Source organism: Cervus canadensis, chromosome 8 (genome assembly GCF_019320065.1).
Source record: "Cervus canadensis isolate Bull #8, Minnesota chromosome 8, ASM1932006v1, whole genome shotgun sequence".
Lineage (NCBI taxonomy): Eukaryota > Metazoa > Chordata > Mammalia > Artiodactyla > Cervidae > Cervus > Cervus canadensis.
Window position 1 is genome coordinate 66,754,731 of NC_057393.1, and position 23,979 is coordinate 66,778,709.

General features: G+C 52.2%; 1 protein-coding gene across 6 annotated transcripts in view; it reads right to left on the bottom strand.

The window, feature by feature from the left end:
• ADAMTS14 (ADAM metallopeptidase with thrombospondin type 1 motif 14) overlaps positions 1-23,525 on the bottom strand; it is a 99,755-nt gene extending 76,230 nt beyond the window's left edge. For 2 of the 6 annotated variants that reach the window (XM_043476698.1, XM_043476697.1), the window contains exons 1-2: positions 23,155-23,525; positions 20,923-21,365 (exon numbers count right to left, since the gene is read on the bottom strand). In XM_043476698.1, the coding sequence (XP_043332633.1) occupies positions 20,923-21,365; positions 23,155-23,236 (525 nt within the window). In that variant the 5' untranslated portion in view covers positions 23,237-23,525. The remainder of the gene's footprint in view (positions 1-20,922; positions 21,366-23,154) is intronic. The other 4 variants (XM_043476694.1, XM_043476692.1, XM_043476696.1 and 1 more) reach the window with 2 other exon arrangements.
• Between the last annotated feature and the right edge of the window lie 454 nt (positions 23,526-23,979).

Below are 23,979 nucleotides of genomic sequence, written 5' to 3' on the forward strand. Positions count from 1 at the left end.
AGCAGAGAAGAGTTCTCTAGACCAGGGGGGCAGAAGACTCCATTCAGCGATCCCCCCGCCCCACACACACACACTGGGTCACTTCACCGTAGCCTCCCCTATTCTGGAACTTGGTTACCCCACTGCCCCAGACGATTCTTCAGAATCTGGCATGCCCTGTGCCTCACCACCCACTGAGTCACCATGGCCACCAGACCTCAGGGCCTCCCATGAGTGTTGCAGGGTACAGAAAGATGCGCACAGAATGGGCTGGGCTACAAGGCACTCCCTTCCGGCTCATGTCCCCCTTTCAAGATCACCATGTCTGCCCCAGTCTCAGGCCTCAACATCCTAGTCAGGGGACCTCTGATATTTTCCTGGATGCCTCTAGTGACAGAGAGCTCCCCCTCTCAAGATGTAACCTGTTCTCTGCAGGGACACTCTTACTGTCTTACTGAGCTGAACACACTTCCCTGCATTCTGCCCTTTGTGAAGTCTTATTACCATCGCTAGTAATAAGTTAGATAGCATCACTGACTCACCGGACACAAATCTGAGCAAACTCCAGGAGACAGTGAGGGACAGAGGAGCCTGGTGCGCTATGGTCCATGGGGTCGCAGAGAGTCAGACACGACTTATCAAATGAATAACAACACTAAGAGTGTCTGCCACTCACATTTACACATCTTAATTCATCTTTACAACAACCCTATGAGGTAGGCACTGATATTAGACCCCATCTCATGGATGAGGAAACAGAGGTACGGAACGATTGAATAACTTGCCCAGAGTCACTCATCGAGTCAGGGACAGCACTAGAGCAGAGCTCAGCTCCATGTGGCTCTTCACCACTAGGCTCCATCACCTCAGGCCATCCCGGGGCTCGCTCCTGACCTGGGGGCCCATTTGGAGCAAGGAGACGTTCCTCTCATAGTCCCATCTGCAAGTCCCTGGGCCTCTGATTCTGACCTTGCAGAGCAAGCAGGTTGTTCACTTCCCACCTCTGGGCAAAAACACTCGATGGAAACCAGTTCACCTTCTACCACTGCCGTGAGGATGAGCAAAAGCTTCAGCATTCAGCCCTAAAGGGAGCCAACCCCGCCCACTGCCCAAGTGACTGCTCCCCTGAAAGGACTCCCACCTCACACACCAGCTCTGCTCCACCAGACAAGGAAGCCTGGGATTCCTGGAACTAGCCTAGCTCCCCCACACATCCTCAGGCCTCTCCCCAGGGAACAGCTAGAAGAACCCCTATTTTCCCACCACAGTTAACTGTTTAGGGAGAAGACCCAAGGCCCTGACATGCAGCCTGGAAAATAAGCTTCAAACCTCTTTGTAACTGAAGGCAGTTACACTGCCTGGCACTGAAGGCAGACCTCCCTAGTGATCATCTTCATGTATTTTGGGCGTCACGCCCAGGTCTTGACAGGCAATTCCAATCCAGGTCTGGGCTCTCTCTTAGTGTCTAAGACCCTCCTGCTGGAGAAGGGATGGGAAGGCAGGCCCAGCCACCAGACCAGGAGGCAGCCTGGGCTGGTCCCTTCCCAAGACCCTCGGTTTCCCTGTCTGCACCAGGAGAGGTTTGGCCCATGCTCCCCTTCAGCACCGCCCTGGCCAGGAAACCAGGCACCACTCAGGGCAGACAGACTGGCAACAGGAGCTTTCCGGCTCTCCCCCTCCTCTCCAAATTACTCCTGTCTCTCAATTTATAAGATGTTTATACTTCTGAAAAGTGGTAGCTAATTTTAAGACACTAAAATCAAATCAAATTTCTGTATAAGAAATCAAGAAAGGGGGAGAAAATAAATCCTGGTAGAATGGAAAATAAATGTCAGCCGTATCTGTTTTCACCCATAATTTATTCTTCTGGAAACAGTAAGCAGGAAATATATACTGGAAAGACTTCATGCGATAAAAACAACAACAACAAATAGCTGATTCTATCCAATTGGGCCACACATTGTACAGGCCCTCAGGTAATTTCTCCAAATAGAAACCCACCAGTGGGCAGGCCTGGCCCCCCTCTGCCCTGGTCTGGACCCTTTAACACGGCTGCTTCTGAGGGCCCTTTCCTGAAAGGTGCGTGGCCAATGGAGGGGCCGGTTTGAATTTTCTAATATGGCTGTGACATTGTTTTTGGTTGCAAAGGTGACACCTGCTACTGCAATCTTCATCCAGAGGCCTTCAGGTCATGTTAACTGTGGTTTTCCAGTCCGGTTTCCCCTCAGGAAAAAATCCAAGTCCAAAGTGTAATTCCAGGTCACCTGAAGGAGACAGGTGATGCTTGGGTAGGTGACTTCTGCGGGTCATAAATGAGTTCACTCGGTTACCAGCAGCTATCTGTCATCAAGGTGAGGTCCCAAATATTTTAGTACATAACTGAAGTCACATTATTTTGAAATTAGTATGTACATGTTAGAATAACATGTTTATTCTAAAATTGCACATACTTGCATGTAAACTGGGAGGGGAAGGTACAATGAGCTAACAGACAGATCTCCAGGGAGGCCACAAAAAGAGATCCCCAAGGGATGCCTTGGACAAGGGCAAGGGTCCATCTGTGCTGAGTCAGGTGCAGAGACAGTGAGCAAGGGTCAGCTTGGGTCCAGGCAGAGCCAGTGACTTGGCTCTGAGAGGACGCTGCAGGTCCTCTGGGAAAAGGGAATCCTGAGGTCCCTTGCTGCACCCTCAGATTGGCTAACTTGTGTCAAATGCCCAGAAGGAGGACCCATTTCAAGATGGAGGAGTGGGCCAGTCTCCCTTTCCTTCTCCTTTCAAAGCCAGTCTCTGTGGGGCCTGCCCAGAAGGGAATCAAGCAGTGCAGGCCACCCCCAACCCAAGCATCCTGCCACCTCCCAAGGAGAGTGTGTTCTCAGGCTTGAACTTGTTCTGGAAATTCCATCATGAGGCTTTTACTGCCAGCTCTGCTGTCTTAGGTTCTAGGCTTCCAGCAAATTTAACCTGAAACTATACCACTGGAGGAGACAAAAGATAACCCAGCAAGTGAAGGCTGGGGTGACATACACAACTAGGAGTGGCATGAGAATCATAAGTGGCCTCCACCAGGTTCTCCCCCAATATAGCCACTTGCTTCTATCCCCGGTCACTGCCAGCCAGGCTCCTGCTGGCAGACCACATCACCTGCTACAACCTCAGAAACTTTGACTGTGGGTATCTCCTTCTCTCCCTCGATAACTCCAACATGCTGGCTCCAGCTACCATTAAACTTCATTAAGACTTCCAACACATGACCCCACCATTCCACCACTGTCAATCTCCCCTCCAAGTCCTTACCTCCCTTCTTATAACCTTGGACTTCTCCATCATGATACATAGTAGTTCTGCAAACACTCATAACTCTCTCCTGCCCTTCCCTCCATCCTGCTCTCCCAGAGAAGCCTCTGTCCTGATTCAAGCCAAGTCTTCACCCACTCCATGTCTGCACACTGACAGAGGAAATGCACATGGTGCCCATGGGTCTCACTTGAAATCAGTGGCCAGAGCTCTCAGGTGAACATGATGCTCACTGGGGAATCCGCAGCACTGCCCAGTTACACTGGTGTTCTCACTTTCCCTTGGGCTTGGACGTCTAACACCGTCCCCACCCCCACCCTCTCCTGTTTTCAAGGAAAAAACAGGCACCATCAAGCACGCTCTCCCATCGCAGCATGAACTCCCATAGCCGTGCCCTCCCTTTCCTCCCACCATACACTGAACTTAGGACCATCCCCATCTCACCTCCTCAAGACTTAACTCCTGCAATTAGCATCCCTCTTTACAGCATCCAGGTCCTCCCTCTCTCCTGGATCATTTTGCTGACACATGAATGCACTTGATCTCTGTGAAATTCCCTCCCAGCTCTGCCCAGCTGTTGCCAGGGTCTCTTTTTCCCTCCACAGCACAGCTGTGCACACTTCTCACTGCCTCCACTTCTGTGCCTTGTACCTCTCCTCTATCCACCCCACAGGGGCTTCTAGAACCACTACTTCCAGGAAACTGCCCTCGTCATAGTCACCTGAGACCTCACGTGTTCAGAGCCAGACATCATTTCTTTGTCCTGGTCTCTCTCAGCTCCTCCAGCCACACACATGCTCCCTGGGGACTTCCCCTGATCCCATGGCTTTACATACCATGTATTTGCAGATACCTCCCAAATTACATCCTCAGCCCTGACCCCTCCCAGAATTCCACGGAGGAATGTCCAACAGCTTCCCTGATAGAGACCCTGGGCTTCCGCTGGGCACCTCAACCTTTAAAGCAGACCTATTCCTCCCCTTGCCTTCCCCATCTCAGCAAATGACACCCTTTTCCCCAGCTGCTCAAGTCAAAAATCGAGGGGATGAGTGGACCCAAGGATTAGGTTTTTGCAAGTCTTCCAACCTCCCTCATGGTTTTGTTAAGTCAGTTGGATGAAAGATGCATCCAACATAGCCTGCAGGGACCAGTCCCTCTGAGAGGTCATCCTGGGCTATTGTCTCTGATTCACGACAAGTGTTGGGGGGGCAGCCCTACCCACAAACCCCTATACCCTGAAGCCATCCTTTCCTCCCTCAGTAGGTCCTCGTTTTCATGAAGCATCTACTGCATGCTGGGCTTGATGGTGGGGGTACAAAAGCATAAGAAATCAGCCTCAGCTCTCCTTATGAGTGACATATCTAACATATATAAAGAACACTTACTGCTGAATAATAAAAAGACAGCCCAACTTAAAAATGGGGATAGAGAGACTTTCCTGGTGGTCCAGTGGCTAAGATGCCATGCTCCCAATGCAGGGGGCCCAGGTTCAATCCCATAAGCCACAACTGAGATCCTGCTTGCTGCAAATAAGACCCAGCACAGTCAAATAAATAAATTAATAAATAAGTAAATTTTAAAAACAAAAAGCAAAAAAAAAAGAAAGAAAAATGGGGAAAGAATCTGAGCATTTCTCTAAGGAAGATATACAAACAGCCATTAAGCACATGAAAAGATGCTCAGCATCATTAGTCATTATGGAAATGCACATCATAACCACCGTGAGATACTACACACCCACAAGGATGGCTAGAATCAAAAAGTCAGACACCAACAAGTGTTGACAGGGATGTGGAGAAATTCTAACCCCCATACATTGTTGCTGAGAGTATAAGATGATGCAGCCGCTTTGGAAAACAGTCTGACAGTTCACAAGATATTAAACAGAGTTTCCACACGAGCCAGCAATTCTACTCAGTATAAACTCAAGAGAAATGAAAACATAAGTCTACAAAAACCTTTACACAAACGTCCACTGCAGCCAAGACATGGAAACAATCCAAATACCCATCAGCAGATGAATGGATAAGCAAAATGTGATGTATCCGTACAATGGAATGGTATTCAGCCATAAAAAAGAAAGAAATGCTGAAAAATTCTACAACATGGATGAATCTTGAAAACATTATGCTAAGTGAAAGAAGTCAGTCACAAAAAGTCACATATTATACAATTCCATTCATGTAAAAGTATAAAACAGGGAAATCTATAGAGACAGAAAATAGATTAGTCGCTGCCAGGGGCTGAGGTAACGAATTTGGGGTGGCGGGTGCTGATAAAAGACAGAGCTTCTTTTTGAGATAGTGAAAATGTTCTAAAATTGAACATGGTAATAATTACATGGGTAATAATTACTCACAAAGAGTCAGACAAGACTGAGCACACATACACGATAATTACACGGCTCTGTGCCTTTAATAAAAAATCCACTGAACTGTACACATTAAGTGATTTGCATGGTATGTAGATTGTATCTCAATAAAGCCATTAATAAGGCTGGTATACACAGAGAGATACGAGACAGGCAGGGAAAGGACATATAGACATGGAAACAAGGGACACGCAGCCCCCGGGGCACAGAAAGGGACAACACACGGAGACACAACACACATGCCCTCAGCCGACTCATGCAGGAGGCATACGGACTGCCTGCTACCACGGAAGCGTGACTCAGCACAGCCAGGATGAAAGCCTGCGGACGCTGAGGTTCCACATAATTCAATCCTGATGTGAAGCCCCAAGCCACAGGAGCTCCGCTGGACGCTGGGCTGCCAAGGCCTCAGCCCAAGCCAAGGCGAGTCTGAAAGCTGGTTCACGCCGAGCTGCAGCCCTGGGGACAGGCCGGAGGAAGGCACCCTCGGAGGATGGAGCCGGGAGCCGCCAGGCTTGGCCCCAAAGGGCAACACACACCCCACATGGGCGGCATCAGAGCTCCCAGAACCGCCGGAGGCTCGGAAGAGACACAGGAAGCAGACAGCCTCCACCAGCTGGAGGCAGTTATCTGGGAGGAGCGCTTGCGGGCTCGGCCCACTCCCAGGGTCACGACCTCTGCAGGCCCCATACCATGCGAGCTGCCGGGTGAAAGGCTAGGGAAGCTGTGGTGGGCCCAGTCCATTAGCAGCAAAGATCCTTCTCGAGGAGAAGCAATGTGGTGGGTGTGCTGGGTCAATGCGGAGACCCTAGAGCCAGGACCCCTGGGGCCTGCCATGGCTCAAACCATGGAGTCCTGGACAAGTTACTAAACATCCCTGTGCTTCAGGACTATCAGGGTACTGATCTTATGAGTTGCTTGGAGAAACACACATGGAGAATCTAGAACAGTCCGAGCCAGCAGCGAGTCTGTGTAAGTGTTAAGAGTTTGCTGCCATGATTAGCACGACTATGATTCAAAGTGGGCCTGGGAGTACCAGTGGCTCATGAAGGGAGCAACATTCTGGAACTACGGATGGTTCGCCCCTAAGTCCTGGCTCCATTGCAACCTGGCTTTGACCTGCTCAGATCCCCTGTCTGTACACAGGAAGAAATCCCTGAGAGAAAATACCAATGGTTAAGCATCCTTAAGGAAAAAGTCGTCACTAAGGAGAGGCTGGTTCACAGGAATTGTAAATGTGAGAAAGAACATGGGCAGACAAAGAGAGTCACAGACGCAGAGAGCAAACTTATGGTTACCAAGGTGGGGAGTAGAGGGTGGGATGGACTGGGAGATTGGGAACATACACTACTATGTATAAAATAGATAATTATTTATATGATATAAAATAGATAACGAGGACCGACTGCACAGCACAGGGGACCCAATGCTCTGCGGTGATCTAAATGGGAAGGAAATCTAAGAAAGAGTGGATATATGGATAGTATAACAGATTCACTCTGCAATACAGCAGAAACTAACAAGACACTGTAAAGCAACTATACTCCCAACAAAAATTTTTTAAAAGGAACACAGGCAGACAAAAGGTTAATGGAAATGCACCACCCAAGTGTGCAGTTGTAGGCAATTTCCTTCTCTATAAATGTTTAGGTGTCTTCTAACTTTTCTGATTCCCCTATCTAAACAGGAAAGCTGATTCTGCACAGAATGCTTGCCTGCTACAATGAGCAAGTAAAAATTACATAACAATGATTTTAAAACAAAGTTTAAAAGGAAATAAACCCAATGTCACCCCTATCTTCTATCACCCAACCTCCTTGTAAAGGACGTAGCAGCTACACTTGGCAGTGAGACACTGTGGCCGGGACCCAGCCAGCACCCTTCCCAGCTGGGTTGCTGTTGTTCTGTCGCTAAGTCATGTCTGACTCTCTGCAACCCCACGGACTGCAGCACACCAGGCTTCCCTGTCCTTAACTATCTCCCGGAGTTTGCTCCAACTCAAGCTGCTGGGTGATGCTTTCCAAGCCTCAGTTTCTACTCCTGAAACTGAAGGGAATGACATAATGAGAGGAAAATGTCCCCTCCTGAGGCCCAACCTAATGGCAGGCAAGGCAGCCTTTCCCTTCCCTTCCTTCTTCAGCCTGGCTCTCCTGATTCCTCAGCTTTTCCATCAAACACAAAGCAGACTTTGCCAGAATGCTACTGCAACGGGTCTTACCCCTTGATGCCCATTAGTATCACCTGTGGAATCTGCAGAACGCCTGATGCCCAGGCCACAGCCCAGACAAATGAATTACATCTGTGGTGGGGTTGGGGGAGCAAGCATCAGTAGGGTCTCAAAGCTGCACAGGTGATTCTAATGTGCAGCCAGGGCTCGGAACCCCTGGCCTCAATTCTGGAAGCTTCCAAATGGTGTAATGGTACGAAATAGATGTTTAAGTGATCATCCATGTTTCACAAAGAGAGCAGTAGCAGCAGGCAGTGTTCGACCAGAATTATTTTGCCATGATACAGGAAATGGGCAAGAAAGAGAGGGGACACAAGACAATGAGTCCACACCCTGACCGAACAGGATGCGGGGAAGGGGAGTCGGGATAGGCTGGGTGACTGCATACCTGTTACACCGCGAGCATCTCCCTGGGCTGAGCATGGCCAAGGATCACCTGGACCAAATGTGATCTACGCCTTAGGTTCTGTCTCAGAACCTCACCACCCTCTCCCCTCAAGGTGTCACTCTACTGTGAGTGAAGAGTGAGTTGCTAAAACTGCCCTGAGCTGAGAACGTCTGGGAAGCAGGGAGGGAATCTGTGACCTACTGGTGTGGCCAGTGGCCAGCCAGTGATGTCACAACCCCCCAGCTAGGAGCCCACGGTGCAGACATTGAGGACAATTGTTACTAAACGGTATCTTTTCTATGATGCTGCTGCTGCTGAAAGCAGTGAGTGATTCTGTCCTCTGGCCCCATGGAGAACAGAGTTGCTTAGATCTTCTTGCAACTTTTTCCAGCTTGGCAAATGTGCTTAAAACTGAGGGCATTCGCTTTTTATGATACCCCTCCTCCCAGCAGCAGGGGTCCTGGCCCAGAGACAGGGCAGGGCCTCACCTGCAGGTGCTCAGAGAGTCCCCTTGTGCGGCAAACCCCCACCCTGGAGCCCAGCCAGAGTCCAGGGCAGACCTTGCCAGGCTGGCAGCCGCCACCAGTTTCCATTCCCCGTGCCCAGGAGCCACGTGGCTCTGAGGCTTACCCTTCTATCACCACCATGGATGGCCCACCAAGCTTGGGCTGGGAGCTCTGCCTGGCCCCCTGGTTGGCCCAAAGTCCTGGCAGCAGTGGGGGCTTCAAGACGAGAAGACAGGAACCAGCCCTCAAATGCCAGGAGGCAGTGTGGCTGCCAGGCCCTGAGCTGGGGAATGGTTCCCCGCATCAAGGCCTGAACCCTACAGCTCAGAGGCAAGCCAGAGGATGGCGGGGTGGCGCCAGGAAAAGGTGTGGCTGCAGCTGAGGGCTGGGCCCCAGCAGGTCACTTGTCCCAGCCAGGGCTGCCCTCTGATCCACCCTGATCAGCCTACTCCAGAGGGCCCTACAGAAGGCACATGAGCACAGGAGAATGGAAAGATGAGTGGACCTAGATGCCTGAACTCCTGACAGGCTCCTGACAACATTTAGGCATCACTGCCTTCCTCTACCGGAGAAGGTAATGGCAACCCACCCTAGTACTCTTGCCTGGAAAATCCCATGGATGGAGGAGCCTGGTGGGCTGCAGTCCATGGGGCTGCTAAGAGTCCGATACAACTGAGCGAAGTCACTTTCACTTTTCACTTTCAAGCACTGGAGAAGGAAATGGCAACCCACTCCAGTGTTCTTGCCTGGAGAATCCCAGGGAAGGGGGAGCCTGGTGCGCTGCCGTCTATGGGGTCGCACAGAGTCGGACACGACTGAAGCGACTTAGCAGCAGCAGCAGCAGCCTTCCTCTACAGAGGGGACAAGTGGAAAAAGCCACATTAGCTAGAAAATACCATCAAATGAGGCCCATTGTTATCTTTAACCCTGCCCAGGGCCTGGCACCATTAGCATGTTTCCCAAATCTTACAGAACTCTGACACTTCCCCAGAGCTTGTTTGTGTTAACCCCTATTACTAGCAGCTCAAATGTCCACGTCCCAGTCACTCAGGCCACTCACCAGGTTCCCCACTCACTCTACATGTTCACTTACATCTCTGCAGTTTACTTCTCCTAAACCTCTGTCTGTAATACTACTCATTCATTCCTTAGATGATGGCTGAGCAGACCCCATTCCAGATGTGCAGGGGACACAGCCAAAAATCCCTCCTCACCTGGGGCCGACCTTCACCAGAGGTGAGACAGGCGGTCCATAAGAACATGGCACACCAGTGGAGAAACAGGAAGCAGAGGAGAGAACTGGAGGTTGAAATTTTAAATAAGGGAGTCAGGGAAGATGTCACCAAGAGGGGACCCCAGAGGACAAGCAAGGGGTGAGATGAGGGGTGGGTGCATGCAGCATCTGGGGAGGGAGGAGAGTGGAGGGGGCCGTGGAGGGATGGCAGGGGTGTCACAGGCAGCCTGGAAGGAGGGAGGCCGCCCAGGGCCTGCTTGGCTTCTCCGGGAAGAGTGTCATGGGGAGGACTTGGCTCCCACAAGACTGCTCTGGCTGCTGATGGTAAAGAGATGGCCAGGGGCATGGATGGAAGTGAGGAGGGCCATTAGGGAGGGCACTGCCATCACCGTTGGACCACCCCACCACTTGTTATTCTTGTCAAGCCCTGTTTGTTTCCCTTTGGGGATTATTAGTGACAAAATCCCCCCCCCCACCCCCAGCCCCGCTGAAGCCAAACAGGGCCTGTTTTATACCGGGAGCCATGCTTGTCCATGCTGGTTTCATGCCCTGCAGACAGCTCTGAGGATCCCTTCCAGCCCAGCTCAAATGTACCCATCACTGCCCCCTCCAGTGGTTCCTGGCAGATGCTCTATCCCTCCCAGATAAGTCTGTCTGTCCCTCTTCTAGATGTTAGCTTCTCCACAGTGGGGACAAATAATGATCCACAACACAGGACCAACTTCAGAACAAAATCACCTTCAGCAGACATCCTTGAATCCAAGTTTCCAAAATGAACCCTCTTGGGCCCTTAATGAGAGATCTCTCTCACAAAATGTGGCTGTGGCTCAGGGGACAGCCTCGGGACTGTGAATTATGAGGTGACGAAACATCAAGGGCTCAATGAGGTTTCTTTGGACTGGAGGAGCTAATTCAGAGTGTAGGTTCCTGCCAACCTCAAGGGACGGAAATGAACCTCTGCTGCGGGGCGGGGCAGCCTGGGGGTACAAGTGTCTTCTGGACAGATCAAAGGTACAAATATTTGGCTGGCTTAAAAGCAAAAACTGACAAAGGGCTTTAAGTAACCCGTTGGGAATAAGGTTTGCATTCAGAATGACCGTGCCCTAGCAAACACTCCTACCTTCAGACGTTTCTCTAAAAGGGCCTGTTCTACTGACCTCTCCGCCACGTTATGGAAAGCAGAAGAAAAGGAGACCGCAGGGTTTTCATGTTCCATGACAAGCAGTGTGTGCAGAACAGCAGCCCACTGCCCTCCAAAATTATGAAAACGGATAAAACAGTGGCAATGGCCACTTGGAGCTGACAAGCACCAGGAGGTTTCATTTGAGCTTAAAATCCTGCTAACAGGGAGGCTGGCATTTTTTTTCTCTTAAGGGGCTTCCCAGTCTTCAGGACAATGACTTGAAGAAGCTGAGCCACTCACATTTACAGTGGGAGCCTTACAAACACCCCCAATCAGAACCCGGGCACAAGGACTCCCAGGACGCCCCCCATGGGGCAATTGATGGACCAGTCCCTTAAGCATCTGTGTTCTGAAGTCGTTGTCATGGCCACCGAGTCCTGGCCTTACAGGGTTTATGACCTTGAGGAGCAATTCCTGTTTACTAACTCAGGAGAGGCTATGCGGGATCGTGGAGGGGTGGGTGGGGAGCACTTGACTGGGACTCAAGGGCCTGAACCCCAATGGCCCTGATGGTAACCACTGTGTGACCCTGGGGGAGTCTCCATTCCCTGAGCCTCAGTTTCCTTGTCTGGAAAGTGAGGAGGGGACCGAGAGGCCCCCAAAGTCTCTTCCAGTTATAGCTGCCTACACTCAGGCCAAAATTAGGGTGAACTCTGGCAATGAAGCTGAGCTGGAGGTGTTCATAACATGAGGGTTTTTTATGCTGATAGGGAGCTCCTTGGAGCTGCCAGAGATGAGGCAGTCTACAAATATTACTGCTGTTCTTCCTCTTGTTGTTGTTCTTGTTGTTTCTAAGGCTTTAGAGGCAGGGGAAGGCCTGCACGCTGAAGATAGAAGGCCAGGCCTGGCAGATGGTTTGGGAACTTTCCACTGCAGGGTCCAGGGAATGCGGAAATTCCCCGAGTCCTCACCAAAAGCCCACCCCTGGGCCTGGACCACACTGAGGCTGGAAGGCAGATGGAAAGCAAGCGCAGCCCCCATCACACTCACCAGCCCACAGAGCAACCCAGAAGCCACCCTCCCTCCAGCCAACCTGAAGATGCCAGGGAAGAAAAATAAAACCAGCCCCCAGACCAACCCTCCCTGGAATGGGAGGCCAGCTCTGCTCGGAAGGAGTGGTAGTGAGCTGATGTCTGGCTTCTACTCCATATCCTACGTACATTATCAACCCAGGGCAGACAGCAAGGCACAGCCGTGGGGAGACTAGAAAGGTGAGACTACAAGATCAGATGCCTTGAGGAGTAGAAAACCACCCAGGACCCAGACCCTGGGCCACTCAGACGGAGGGCCCACTGGCCTTCTGGGAAGCAAGAGCACTAGAATGAGCATCCAGGGGTCTGGGAAAAAACCCACTGTGGAACCTGCCACAGTTTTTGTATTTATCCCAAGAGATCCACAATAATAGTGGCAAATGCTACCACTTACTGTTCTGGGCACTGTGGCACCACTTTTAAGTGCCTGATTTCTAATCAACAAAACTACAAGGTAGGGACAGCCACTTTACAGATACAGAAACTGAGGCTCAGAGAGATCAAGCCACCTGCCTAGGGTCTGTATGGGAGAACGACTGCAAAGATGGCTACACAATTCCTTCTGTCCCTGAGCCCAAGCACGCTGTTCCTCCCTCTCTGGCGGGGGTGAGAAGATGCCAACACGAACTTTATGCTGCTTCTGAAAGCAAGACGTCCGTGTTCCCTCTCCCCATCCGTCGGCTCACACGGCATCCACTGAAGGTCTACCGTGTGGCAGGTGCTGGGGTCGTAGAGACACACAGGTCACTAGGCTCAGACCCTGGCCTTCAGGAGACTGATGGGAATATTCCAGGGGAAGAATGCAAACTGGGGCAAGGAGCAAGCTGCAGCCTGAGGAAAAATGAACAGGCCTGGGTGAGGCTGGGTGCAACAGGCTCTGCCTTCCCAGCTGAAGGCCCAGAGACCCCTCTAGGGGTGTCACATAGAAAACTGGGGTGCTCTTGACTTCCTCTCCTCTTCTTTCCCATACCTAATCCCTCAGACTGGCAGACTCAACCAATAAATCCACATCATTCAATAGCAAGGGCTGAAGCCTATCAGGTACTAGGCAAAAAGAGCTCTTTGCACACATGACAACTCTTATAGAGTGACTAATATTATCCTCACTTTACAGATGAGGAAATGGAGGCATAGAGAGGCTCAGCAGTTGCCAAAGGCCACAAAGCAGGGAAGAGGTAAGGCTGGGATTTCAACCAAGGCAGTCTGGTTGCAGGGGTCATGCTCTCATCCCCTGCATGTACAGCACACTGGCCAAAAAAAAAACCTGCCATATCGCTATACAGGGCCCACACCCTGTCTTAAAATATAGAATACTTTGCTTAAAGATCTCTATTTCTGATTTCCCCTTAAAATACTCAAATGTGATACCAGACTGGCACTCCCTTCAAACAGGAGTTTGCCGCAGCCCCACCTCTCCCCTAGCACTTGGCCCTCTTCTCTTTATTGTGTTACGCCCTGCTCCTGAAGCATGACCTCCCTTGTATCATGAGCCCAGCCCTGTGCTCAGCATGCAGAGAAATCAGACAGTTCCTGACTTCTGGGAACCGGGTGGCCAAGATGGCAGACGCCTCAAGCAGAGGGAAGGGGAAGGCAGTGGGAGGTGTGAACAGAATGAGCAAAGGCAGGGTCTGCAGAGTGAGGTGACAGCACACCAACCCGGCCAGGAAGGGTTGGGGGTCTGCAGGGCAGGCGCCACCACCAAGGCTGGAGAGGCACATGGGGCAAGGGGACAGTCTCTGCACCAGTGTGGGGCCGGATATCCTCTGCCCCTCCCATGGCTGTTGGCACAGACGTGTAGAGATAGGCAGCCCGCAGGTCAAGATGTACGGGGACAGGCATGCTGGACAGTTGGATGAGGGCTTCTCTGAAACTCCAAGCCTCATACTCCACATCCCAGGACAGGCACAGACAGCAAGGCAGGGCCAGGGGCTTCCCAAGGAGCTGTCAGGAAAGCTCACTTAACCCCTAACCAGCAAGGAGCAAACCCAGGGCAAGGATGGATATTGGCACAAAGACACTGATGAGCCCCAGGCAAATCTGCTACAATGGCATTGTGCTGTGATGCAGCTGGAAAGATTATCATCTTCCCAAAATACAAATATGACTCCTGCTTACAAACCTCCCATGGCTCCCTATGGGCACAGGGGCAAGGCTAAGCTCCACAGTGAGGCACGGCTTCTCTAAACCACATTTTCATCACTCCCCTCTTCCATGGAGAGCTGAGAAGACTTGCCATTTCCTGAATCCTATGAAGACACAGGATTTCCCTCCCTATGAATGCCTACAATTCCTACCTCTTGGCTTTAAAAGCTCTTATTGATGCTTTGCGACCCCATGGACACCAGGCTCCTCCGTCTGTGGGATTTTCTAGGCAAGAGTACTGGAGTGGGTTGCCATTTCCTTCTCCAGGGAATCTTCCTGACCCAGGGATTGAACCCAGGTCTCCCATATTGTAGACAGATGCTTTACCATCTGAGCCACCAGGGAAGGCCTTTATGCTTTTATACTCAGCCCAAAAGTACTCTCCACTGTGAAGCCTTCCCTGAGTTGTTAGTCACTCAGTCGTGCCCGACTCTGCGACTATGGACTGCAGCTTATGAGGCTCCTCTGTCCATGGGATTTCCCTGGCAAGAACACTGGAGTGGTTTGCCATTTCTTTCTCCAGGGGATCTTCCCGACCCAGGGATCGAACCCAGGTCTCAGCTCAGTTGGTAAAGACGCCTTCCCTGAGTACCTCTCTTTACTACTCACCCGCAGGCCACCTACCAAGTACCTTATGCAGAACTTGTTTCATGCTGTGCACTGTGCACATTTGTCTTCTCTTTAAATGGTGGGTTCTGGAGTACACGGAGAGTGGTGTGAGTTCCAACCCTGCATCAGCAGAGCCTGGTCAAGAACCTGGCTGGGGGAAGGGGCCCACGGATTGTTAAGAGAATGCTCCACTTGGCACCTCTCAGTATCTGCCTGCCCTGGAAAGTATCTGTCCAGATACTTTCAGATCCGACTAAAAGTCGGATCTATCCAGATATGACTGGTATTACAGACCAGTCGTTATATACTCCCATGCACTGAACAAGCACCGTTTGACTCATTCTGCAGAGAAAGTTGCCGTAGCAGAGGGCAGGCCGGGCTTGGCCAACCTGGGAACCAGAGGTAGCCTAGGGCTCACATCAGAGAGCAGTGATAATCTACATACCGTCGCAGTACAAGGGCCTTTAACAATATTTACAGTTATTTCTCTCCATTAGTGATAACTGTAATTATTCTAATTACTATAAAAACAATAAATGTTACTATTAACAATACCCATATTTTAAGGCTGCACATATATCAGACTCTTCGCTTTTTTAGTTATCTAATTTAATCCTCTGAACACCTATAGATGACTATTCTCCTTGCCTCCTTACAGATGAGGAATCCCAAGCACAGAGAGATTTAGACATTTATTTAAGGTCACGCAGCTAATCTGCACTAGAGTAGAACAACCCCACAATTTCTGCCACCCTAAAGACTAAAAATCATTTTTTCCTCCTAATGACTAAAAATGTCTGTTACAGGGCTTTCTATAGGCCAAATACTATTGGTAACAGCTTTGTTGAACCATAATTCATGTACCGTACAATTCACACACTTAAAGTACAGAATGTGATAGTTTTTAGTATCTGCATAAAGTTGTGCAACCATGACCACAATCAAGTTTAGGACATCTCATCACCTGATTAAGAAATTCTGGACCATTTAAACTGTCAATCCCCAATACACACTCCCTCCACCAGGCACTGTGATTGCATTTTAAAGACAAAAGGACTGAGGCTCAGAATGCTGCTGGGACTTGCACATTAGGCAGGGGCAGGAAGCAGAGCCGGCACAGGCCTCCCCTGCCCTCTCCCCACCCTGCCTGCCAGGGGTCTGTCTCCTCTGTAACCCGTTAAAAATGCACGTTCTACAGAGGGTGTAAAGCAGAACCAGATGGTGACAAATCTCACACGTGCGGCTGCTTCCGCGCCAGGCCCGTGACTCACAGGGGCACTGAGGGCAAAGGCAGGACATGAGGCAGTCCGGCCCCCATCACCCAGTGCAGAGGTGGCAAGGCTCAAGCCCAGGAGGCAGAGACAGGAGTGGGGAAAGAGGCCTTCAGGAGGCTGGCTGTCTGGGTTCCAGATGGTTCACAGGGGCCCCACTCTGCTGACCCCATTCCTGCAACCCACAATCCCTCCAGGACTCACAAAGAGGCCCCCACCCCAGGCTTTCACGTGCTTCCCAGGACTTCAGAGGCACAGTTGCTAGCAGAGGGTCTGCACCTGCTCCCAGCCAGGGGTCCTGAGACGACCCAGGCCCTCCCTGCCCACAGACCCTGAGGTTTAGGATCACAGAAGCATTGAGGGGACTGTCGCTTTGATTGCTCAGGCTCCCCAAGGGAGGCCCTCCAGAGTGGTCCAGCACGTTGCTGCCACTGCCTGAGCCCACTCCCAATCTGGGACCCCAGTGTCTGACAGTTGCCCCCCACCCCAGAGGAGACCCTCTACAGCTATGACTGGGCCTCCCCACATCCCTTATTCCCTTCCCCTACACATCCTCAAGGCTGCCCTGGATCAGCAGTTCTCTCTTGCTGACCAAGGGCCTGACACTTTCTTTTGTGTTTATAATGTCTGAACAGTCTAGAGCCAATGCCACCTCCTCTAGGAGTCTTCCTTGATGACCTAATGAAAACAAATAGGTCTTACCCCTGCTGCCTCACAAAAGATTGCAATCTGTCTGCTTTTATGTCTGAGTCCCATTACCCTCCAGGTTCATCCAGGGCAGGGATCCTAGCTTCCTCATTCTTGGGTTCCTCCTCTGACCCCCTTCTGACTCTGACACGCCAGGTCTCCCAGCAGAGCCAGAAGGAAGTAAGATAAAGTGCCTGCTCCTCAGTTTCAGGTATGAATTTAACCCCAGTGCACAGAACCCACCTATGCCTGTCCTGGTGCCCATGGTGAGTGACTCTGGGATGATAGGAGAAATGGAAGAGGTCACGGTCACTGCCTCCCACTGCAGATTCCAGCTGGAAATGAGGATCAAGTCACCCATTTAGACAGCACTTCTCACCAGAACAGCTCAAGTCCAAACGGCTGCAAGTCTGTCCACACAAAGGAGGGTTTGTTCAGAACATTTACAACTGGAAGGTCTGCCCAGCCATGAGGGCCAAGCTCAGGACTAATGTCCTTCATCTCTGCACCTGCTGCCCTGCCCAGACCTGGTAAAAACAGGTCCCAGGCCCCGCCAGGAAGGGGCAGTCAACTACAGACTTACAGCAGCCTTGCTTCAAGCTTCTCCAGCAAGGCCTGCCTGTGCCACAAAGTACCAGTGCCAGAGGTGGAAGGACTCTGAGCTTATCCAGTCCAGGCTCCAGGACTCACCCAGGAGCAAGGGAGGCCCAGAGGATGGTAGCTTGCCTGGGATCACACAGTCATGTCTCCCAACACGTGGCCCAGACTCTTCTCAGATGACAGATGGCCACATCGCTGCCCTGGGCCCCTCTCCCAGTCTGTGCTTCCTTCAAGGTCAGAGCAAGGCCCACCTGCCCAGTGTGTCTTCTAGGATCCCTTCCCTGGCCCCACCAGCATGCTGCTCCCTCACTGGCAAGCTCTTTCCTCTGCCCAGAACGCCCTCCTTACCCACTGGCCCTAACAAACTTCTAGCCATTCTTCAAGGCCCAGTTCAAATATCATCTTTGCTAAGACAACAATAATAGTCACTCCTACTTGCCAAGTATCCATCCCCACTATGTTATGGAAAACCAAAAAGTTAAAGTTGATGCTATTTGTGGGGTACCCCAAGTTCCCTAAGGGCAGGGACCTAACTCTGCAAGGCAGGGCAACAACACTATATGCATACACAACTCGTACAACTGAACGTTTTACAAACTATGAAACCCTGTGCCAATAGAAGCTATCTGTATTATCTCCATGTCTCCTCCCCATGACTCAGTTTTCCCACCTACGTAACAGATAAGCTTAATGAATGCACACGACAATATGTGTGCTGCGCCTGGGCTACGGCTATGACTTGTGACTGTCACTGTTCTTCTTTGTGTCACTTGCACTTTCTTCAGTCTCCCTGTGGACCCTGCCTGTGGCCAACTCTCATTACATATTTTTCTGGAATGAATGACTGTATTTAGTATTTAAGATACGGAAGGAGATGGGGTTAAAATCCAGAGGGCGCATAAAGATTCAGAGTTAAATCTGATCATCAGAAGGACTGCACTGTGGCCTCTGAACCCCAAGGTGGCTCAGCTGGGTGAGGGCGAATAGCATCTGATCTCATGGGACACAGGGCAGTTTTCTGGAAGGGACTGGAAGTGAGGAAATTCCCGCCTGGGCAGGGGGGCCTCTGTGCTGGACCATGATCCCTGTCAGGGAACCGGGAGGGGAGATTCCCGAGAGCTGGACATAGGGACTGTTCTCTGGGGACAGCTGAGGGCTATCAGGGACAAGCAGTGGCCCAGCCCATGACGTCCACTCCTTCCTCCCACCACAGGAGAGGGGACCAGGCAAGCCACTCCCAGAGCCTCGGTTCTACTGTGGAACAGGCTTCCAGAAGCCTACCTGTGGACAGCCTCTGGCACAGGACCCAACTTCTGCAAATGTCACGCAGAATTGATTTCCATCTGCCAGCAAGCAGCGAGGGCAGCCCCTCTTTGGACAAATGAAAAGAATAAGCCCAGAGATGGGGAGTGGCCTGCCCTGGTCACACAGCCAATGAGAACGTTTACTCAGAGGCCACAAGTCATCAATGTCAGCATCCACTGACCACTTGTCAACAGTGGCTGAGCTGGTTCAATGACAAGGTTTCCAGAGTGCAAAGAGGGTGAGTAGCTATCTATTACTAGCAATGATCACCACTCATGCCTTTGTTTAGATGCCCACAGACATTAATCAAGGTGGTTAAGGAGACCACCTCTGTCACCGAACAGCTTACAACCCATGTGACTGATGACTTCAGGTAACCTTGTCATTCAGCCCAAGCCACCGACGTGCACTGCTGCTTTTGTCTGTAAAGACACTGCATCTCTGGGTGACTTCCCATGTCACTCTGGCTTTTCAACCAAAACCGGTGGCCACAGCACAGTGCTAGCCAAGGCCGACTGAGGGCTCCTGCTGAGGAGAGTCCCTGGACTGCTGAGCCAGGGTGGGCTGGCAGCCAAGCCTCACCCTGGCAGCAGGACAAGGTCTCAGCCTCCTCCAGCTGGCCTTCCTGTCTGGGTTCCTCCAAGTCTGCTCCACAGAACCCTCACATTCCAGGTGATTCTGGTATACACTCCACTCTAAGAAACAACCACTGCCTAGACCATGCCTTTCAGTGGGGGCTCTGGTGTCTCCAATGGGAAAAAATTGATTCTTTGGGAAGCAAAAAAATTCACTCATTTCATACATAAAGCATAGATATACAGAGAGTTTAAAGACATATTCAATATAGTTATGGTATTAGGGTTTCATCGGGGAGCAATTAGAGGAAACGTATCTAAAAGGCTCCTCCGGAGGATGATAATGAATAAAAAGATTGAGAAACACTGATCTAGACAAAGGAGCCATGACATTGAGCAGGAAGACACTTCTTAAGAATGGGAAAATGATAAGAAGTGCTCCCAGCCCTGCCAGTGAGGAAAGAACCCCCATTACAATTGCACCATCTGATTCATCCCTTTCTTAAAGCTGAAAGGCAGAGGGGCGAGCAGGTCCTTTCCTGGACACATCAGCCTGTGCCTGGTAAAGCAGAGACCATGAAAACAGCACCCATCCAGGCCCTGGGGCTGCAATGGAGGCTCACGAGGGCCTGACACACATCAGACAGAGCAGCGAGGGAAATGGGATCCAGCAGGAGTTGAGTGTGAGGAGGACAGAAGCCACCTGTGGTTTTCTGGTTTGCAACATGGAACCAACTAGCAGGAGGTTCCCTTGCCTGGGAGGACGGAGTCCTAAGAGAGGGAACTCAGAGCAGAGAGCCACGGGAGAGCAGGCTGGCTTCGGGGCCAGAGACAGTGGGGCACAAGAAAGGACAGAGTAGTAAAGATAGTAACAGCAGCTGATACCGACAGCCTTGACCATGTGCCAAGCAGGTGCCAACCACTGGCCATGCTGCCTGGTGAGGTCAGTCATATTGTCATCACCAGCACTTCAGGTCCCAGAGGGCAGGGGCCATGTCTGTCTTAGGCAGTGCCATATCCACCAGGCTGGACACAGGAGCACGCACAGTAAATATGTGCAGATTAAACACTGCTCCACGTGTAAGGGAAAGGACCACCAGAGGGCAAGTAACATATCCAAAGCATGGTGGCTCATGAGTGGCGCAGCCAGGACCCAACCCCAACAAAACCCACCTGCCTCACATCTGCATGCGTCTGTACTCAGATCCCTGACAGGTAAGCTGTGGTCCCGGTGTGTCAGTAGATGGTGGGGGATCAACAGGATAAGGTACAATCCTATCTTGGCCACTTTAAAGCCGACAGAGTGTGAACCTGGTGGCCAGTGGGGTATGTGGGGTTCTCTCTGGAAAGCAGCGCAGCCCCCAACTTGGCCCAGACTTCAGGCCATGCCCACAGGAATCCCAAACACATGGGAGCCAAGGAGAAAACCACATTGGTCTGGCTCATGGGTGGAGGGGGGGACAGTGGGAAGTGAGGGAGAGGATGAGGGGGTGGAGCTTGATGAGAGGCTTGTCCCTTACCAATCCATCACAGTTGCTGATGGCGACAGCTGCCCCTGGCATGCCCGTGACACCCCCGGTGTAGACACACTCTCTCTGCAAGGGCTGCCGGAACAGCTCCTGAAAATCCTCCTGCCACTCCACTGCGGCTCCAGGCACAACCAGCCGCCGGTTGGGCCGCAGGTGTAAGTGCAGTTCCTCCCCGAACACAGTGACATTGAAGTAGAGGGAGGAGCGTCCCATCCTGCCAGGCTGCAGGGTCACTCCCTCAGGGCGCAGTGGGCTTCGAGCCACCCGCAGGTGACTGGAGTGTGACGGTGGGGAGGGCCGCCTGTCCCCCTTTATACTCCCTGCAGAGGCTGCCGCTGGTCCGGACACCACATGGGAGAGGAAGCGTCCCTGAGAATCTGTGCTGCAGGGCACTGTCACACCATAGTCACTGAGTTTTCTTGAGAAGCGCAGCTCTGTTGGAAATAAAGAAAGAGTTACCGGATGGCTTGGCAGTAAAGAATCAGCCTGCAATGCAGAAGACACAGGAGATGCAGGTTCAGTCCCTCGGTCAGGAAGATCCCCTGGAGAAGGGAATGGCTACCAACTCCAGTATTCTTGCCTGAAAAATCCCATGGACAGAGGAGCCTGGCAGGCACAGCCCATAGGGTTGCAAAGCTGGAAACCCCATGGGGACAGGAAAGGATCTGCAACCTTGACTGTCACTTTGGAGGGACCCCTTTAGCCCAAATTCATCCATTTCTCTCCCAGTGCTTCCTCAGCTCTTGGATCTCTGCACTCAGATGATCAATGTTCAAGTTCATAAATTGCCAGACACAAGTTGCTCGCAATAATCCCCAGGTCTTTGTTACACTTAGCAGAGGAAAATAAATGATGCCAAACAGAATCCTGTCACTCTAGCAACAAACCTTCCAACTTTGGGCACTACAAAGGAAATTCCCCGAAAGCCCCTGGGCAAAGAGAGGGGTGGCCGGATGCGCCCAAACTCCCCAGGGAACTGAAGTCACCAGCCCAGCCTGGGGTAGGGCCCTCCTCGATGAGCTCCTGGAACACAGCTGGCAAAACAAACACACCTAGAAACTCAGGGCATCCTGGGCACGCATCAAGGAGAAAAGAGGAGCTGGAGAGGGAAGGGAAGGAATACAGGTTGTATGTTTTTCCAAGTTTAGAAAGGAAACTTTTTTAAGCAGCACAGTGGCTGCCGAAATTTCTACATGGCCCAGCCCCAAGCTGGGTAAATATAGATCTTCAAAAATAAAAGGAGACGCACGGGTGACCTGCCCACTCGGACTGAATTAAGTGTGAGGTCATGGCCCCATGCTCCAGGCTACGTGCCAGCGGCCCGTTCTTACACAGCTCTCGCTAAGCCCAGCCAGGCCGGGCAGGAATGACAGCTCCCTGGCTTCCAGGCCGAGTGATTCATGGATAGGAGCTTGGGAGGAATTTTCATTTCCACACGGCTCTATCTCTTGCCTCCCAGCCCCCTTCATGGCACTGATAAAAACCTAGAAAATAATGTGTCCTGAAAATCCCTCATGCCCAAGGCAGTTATGAGGGGTGGGGGACAACGAACTCTCCTCTGGTTCTACCCAGCCCAGCAGAAGACCCTCAAGACTTCAGCCAGAGGGATCCTGTTTCCTACATGAACAGAGCTCAGACAAGCAGGCACTCTGTGGGGGAAAGACCAGAGCCCCCTCCCCATGCTCAGAGACACCAGAAGGGCACCCCATACTGCACGGGTGATGGTGGAGTGCGTCTGGTATCCTTGAGAGAGTGTCTGCAAGGCACAGGGTGACAATACTGGGGGAGAGAGATATGTGTGTGTTTGTGCAGGAGTGTGAGTGTCTGGTGTTCACTGGGGTGCGGGGCAACTGCTTGACACACACCTACACGCACTTATCTGTACACACATGCATACAAGCTAGAGACAGAGAAGGCAGTGAAAGAGGAGAGAGAGGAGAGTGAGAAAGAAACGCTGAGACAAAGAGACAGATACACGGCCCCTCAGAAAAGGCTTCTATCCCCCAATCCTCTCCTGGGGTCTCTTCGGAGTCTCGCACCAGAAAAGGAGAGAAATCCCCGACAGCTTCGGCGGCACTGGGGGAAGAAAAGAGAGCACAGCCAGAGTGTGCGCACAGCCTCCCACCCACTTCAACGCTGCGGGGCACCTCGGGCACCCTCGGGCCACCCCGACCCGCGTGCATACCGAACCGGTGCGCCCCCGCGCACCCCACCCGCACGCACCTGGAGTCCCGCTGCCCGCGGCGGCGCAGAGCGCACACTGCAAGAGCAACAGGCAGGACAGCCGTGCGCAGAGAGGAGCCATGTGGCTGTGGGCCGGGCGGGCGCCGAGCCCCAAGCTCTGGGCTGCGAGCGAGGCTGGGGCGCGATAGGGGCTCCGGCCGGCCTCCGCCTTCTCCGCCGCCGCCGACTGCCGCCTCGCAGCCTCCTGCCGCCCGATCCCGGCCCCCTGCGCGGCGCCGCCGCCTGGACCGCTGGCTCCGGGCGCCCGAGGCTGCCGGCAGGAGAGCGGAGCAACCGACGCGCCAGCGTCCCCAGTGCCAACTGCCGGCGGGTCGGTCCGCCAGCGCCTCGACGCTCCGGGACGCTCCGGGAGCCAGGCGAGGGGACTACGGGGCGGGCCGGGGGTGGGCACACTGGCGGGGCGGGGCCGGGCGCGGGTCGGAGCAGGGGGCGCAGAGCGCCCGTGGGCGGGGCACAGGGCGCGGATCGGAAGTGCCACGCGGAGCCAGAGCTGGGGCTCCGGGCGCCCGGGGCGAGTGTCCCCTCAGCCTCCTTGGCTCCCCCGGAGTGACGGCCCTTACTTTCCTAGGCTCCTCCGCTCCGCTTTACTTAACGGCCCCCCTTACTTGTTTCCAGAGCCACCGGGCCGATGGGATGTCCACTGCATTTGGATTGGAGATAGTGAACACCCCACCCCACCCCCTGCCCCGAGAGGGTCTCCTTTCTCTCCTAATGGTCTTGATGCCCCCAGTATTCTTCCACCCTTTGAATCTATACATTTTGGAGTCTAGTCACCTGCCCCCAAGTGCAGTGACTGATCTGTGT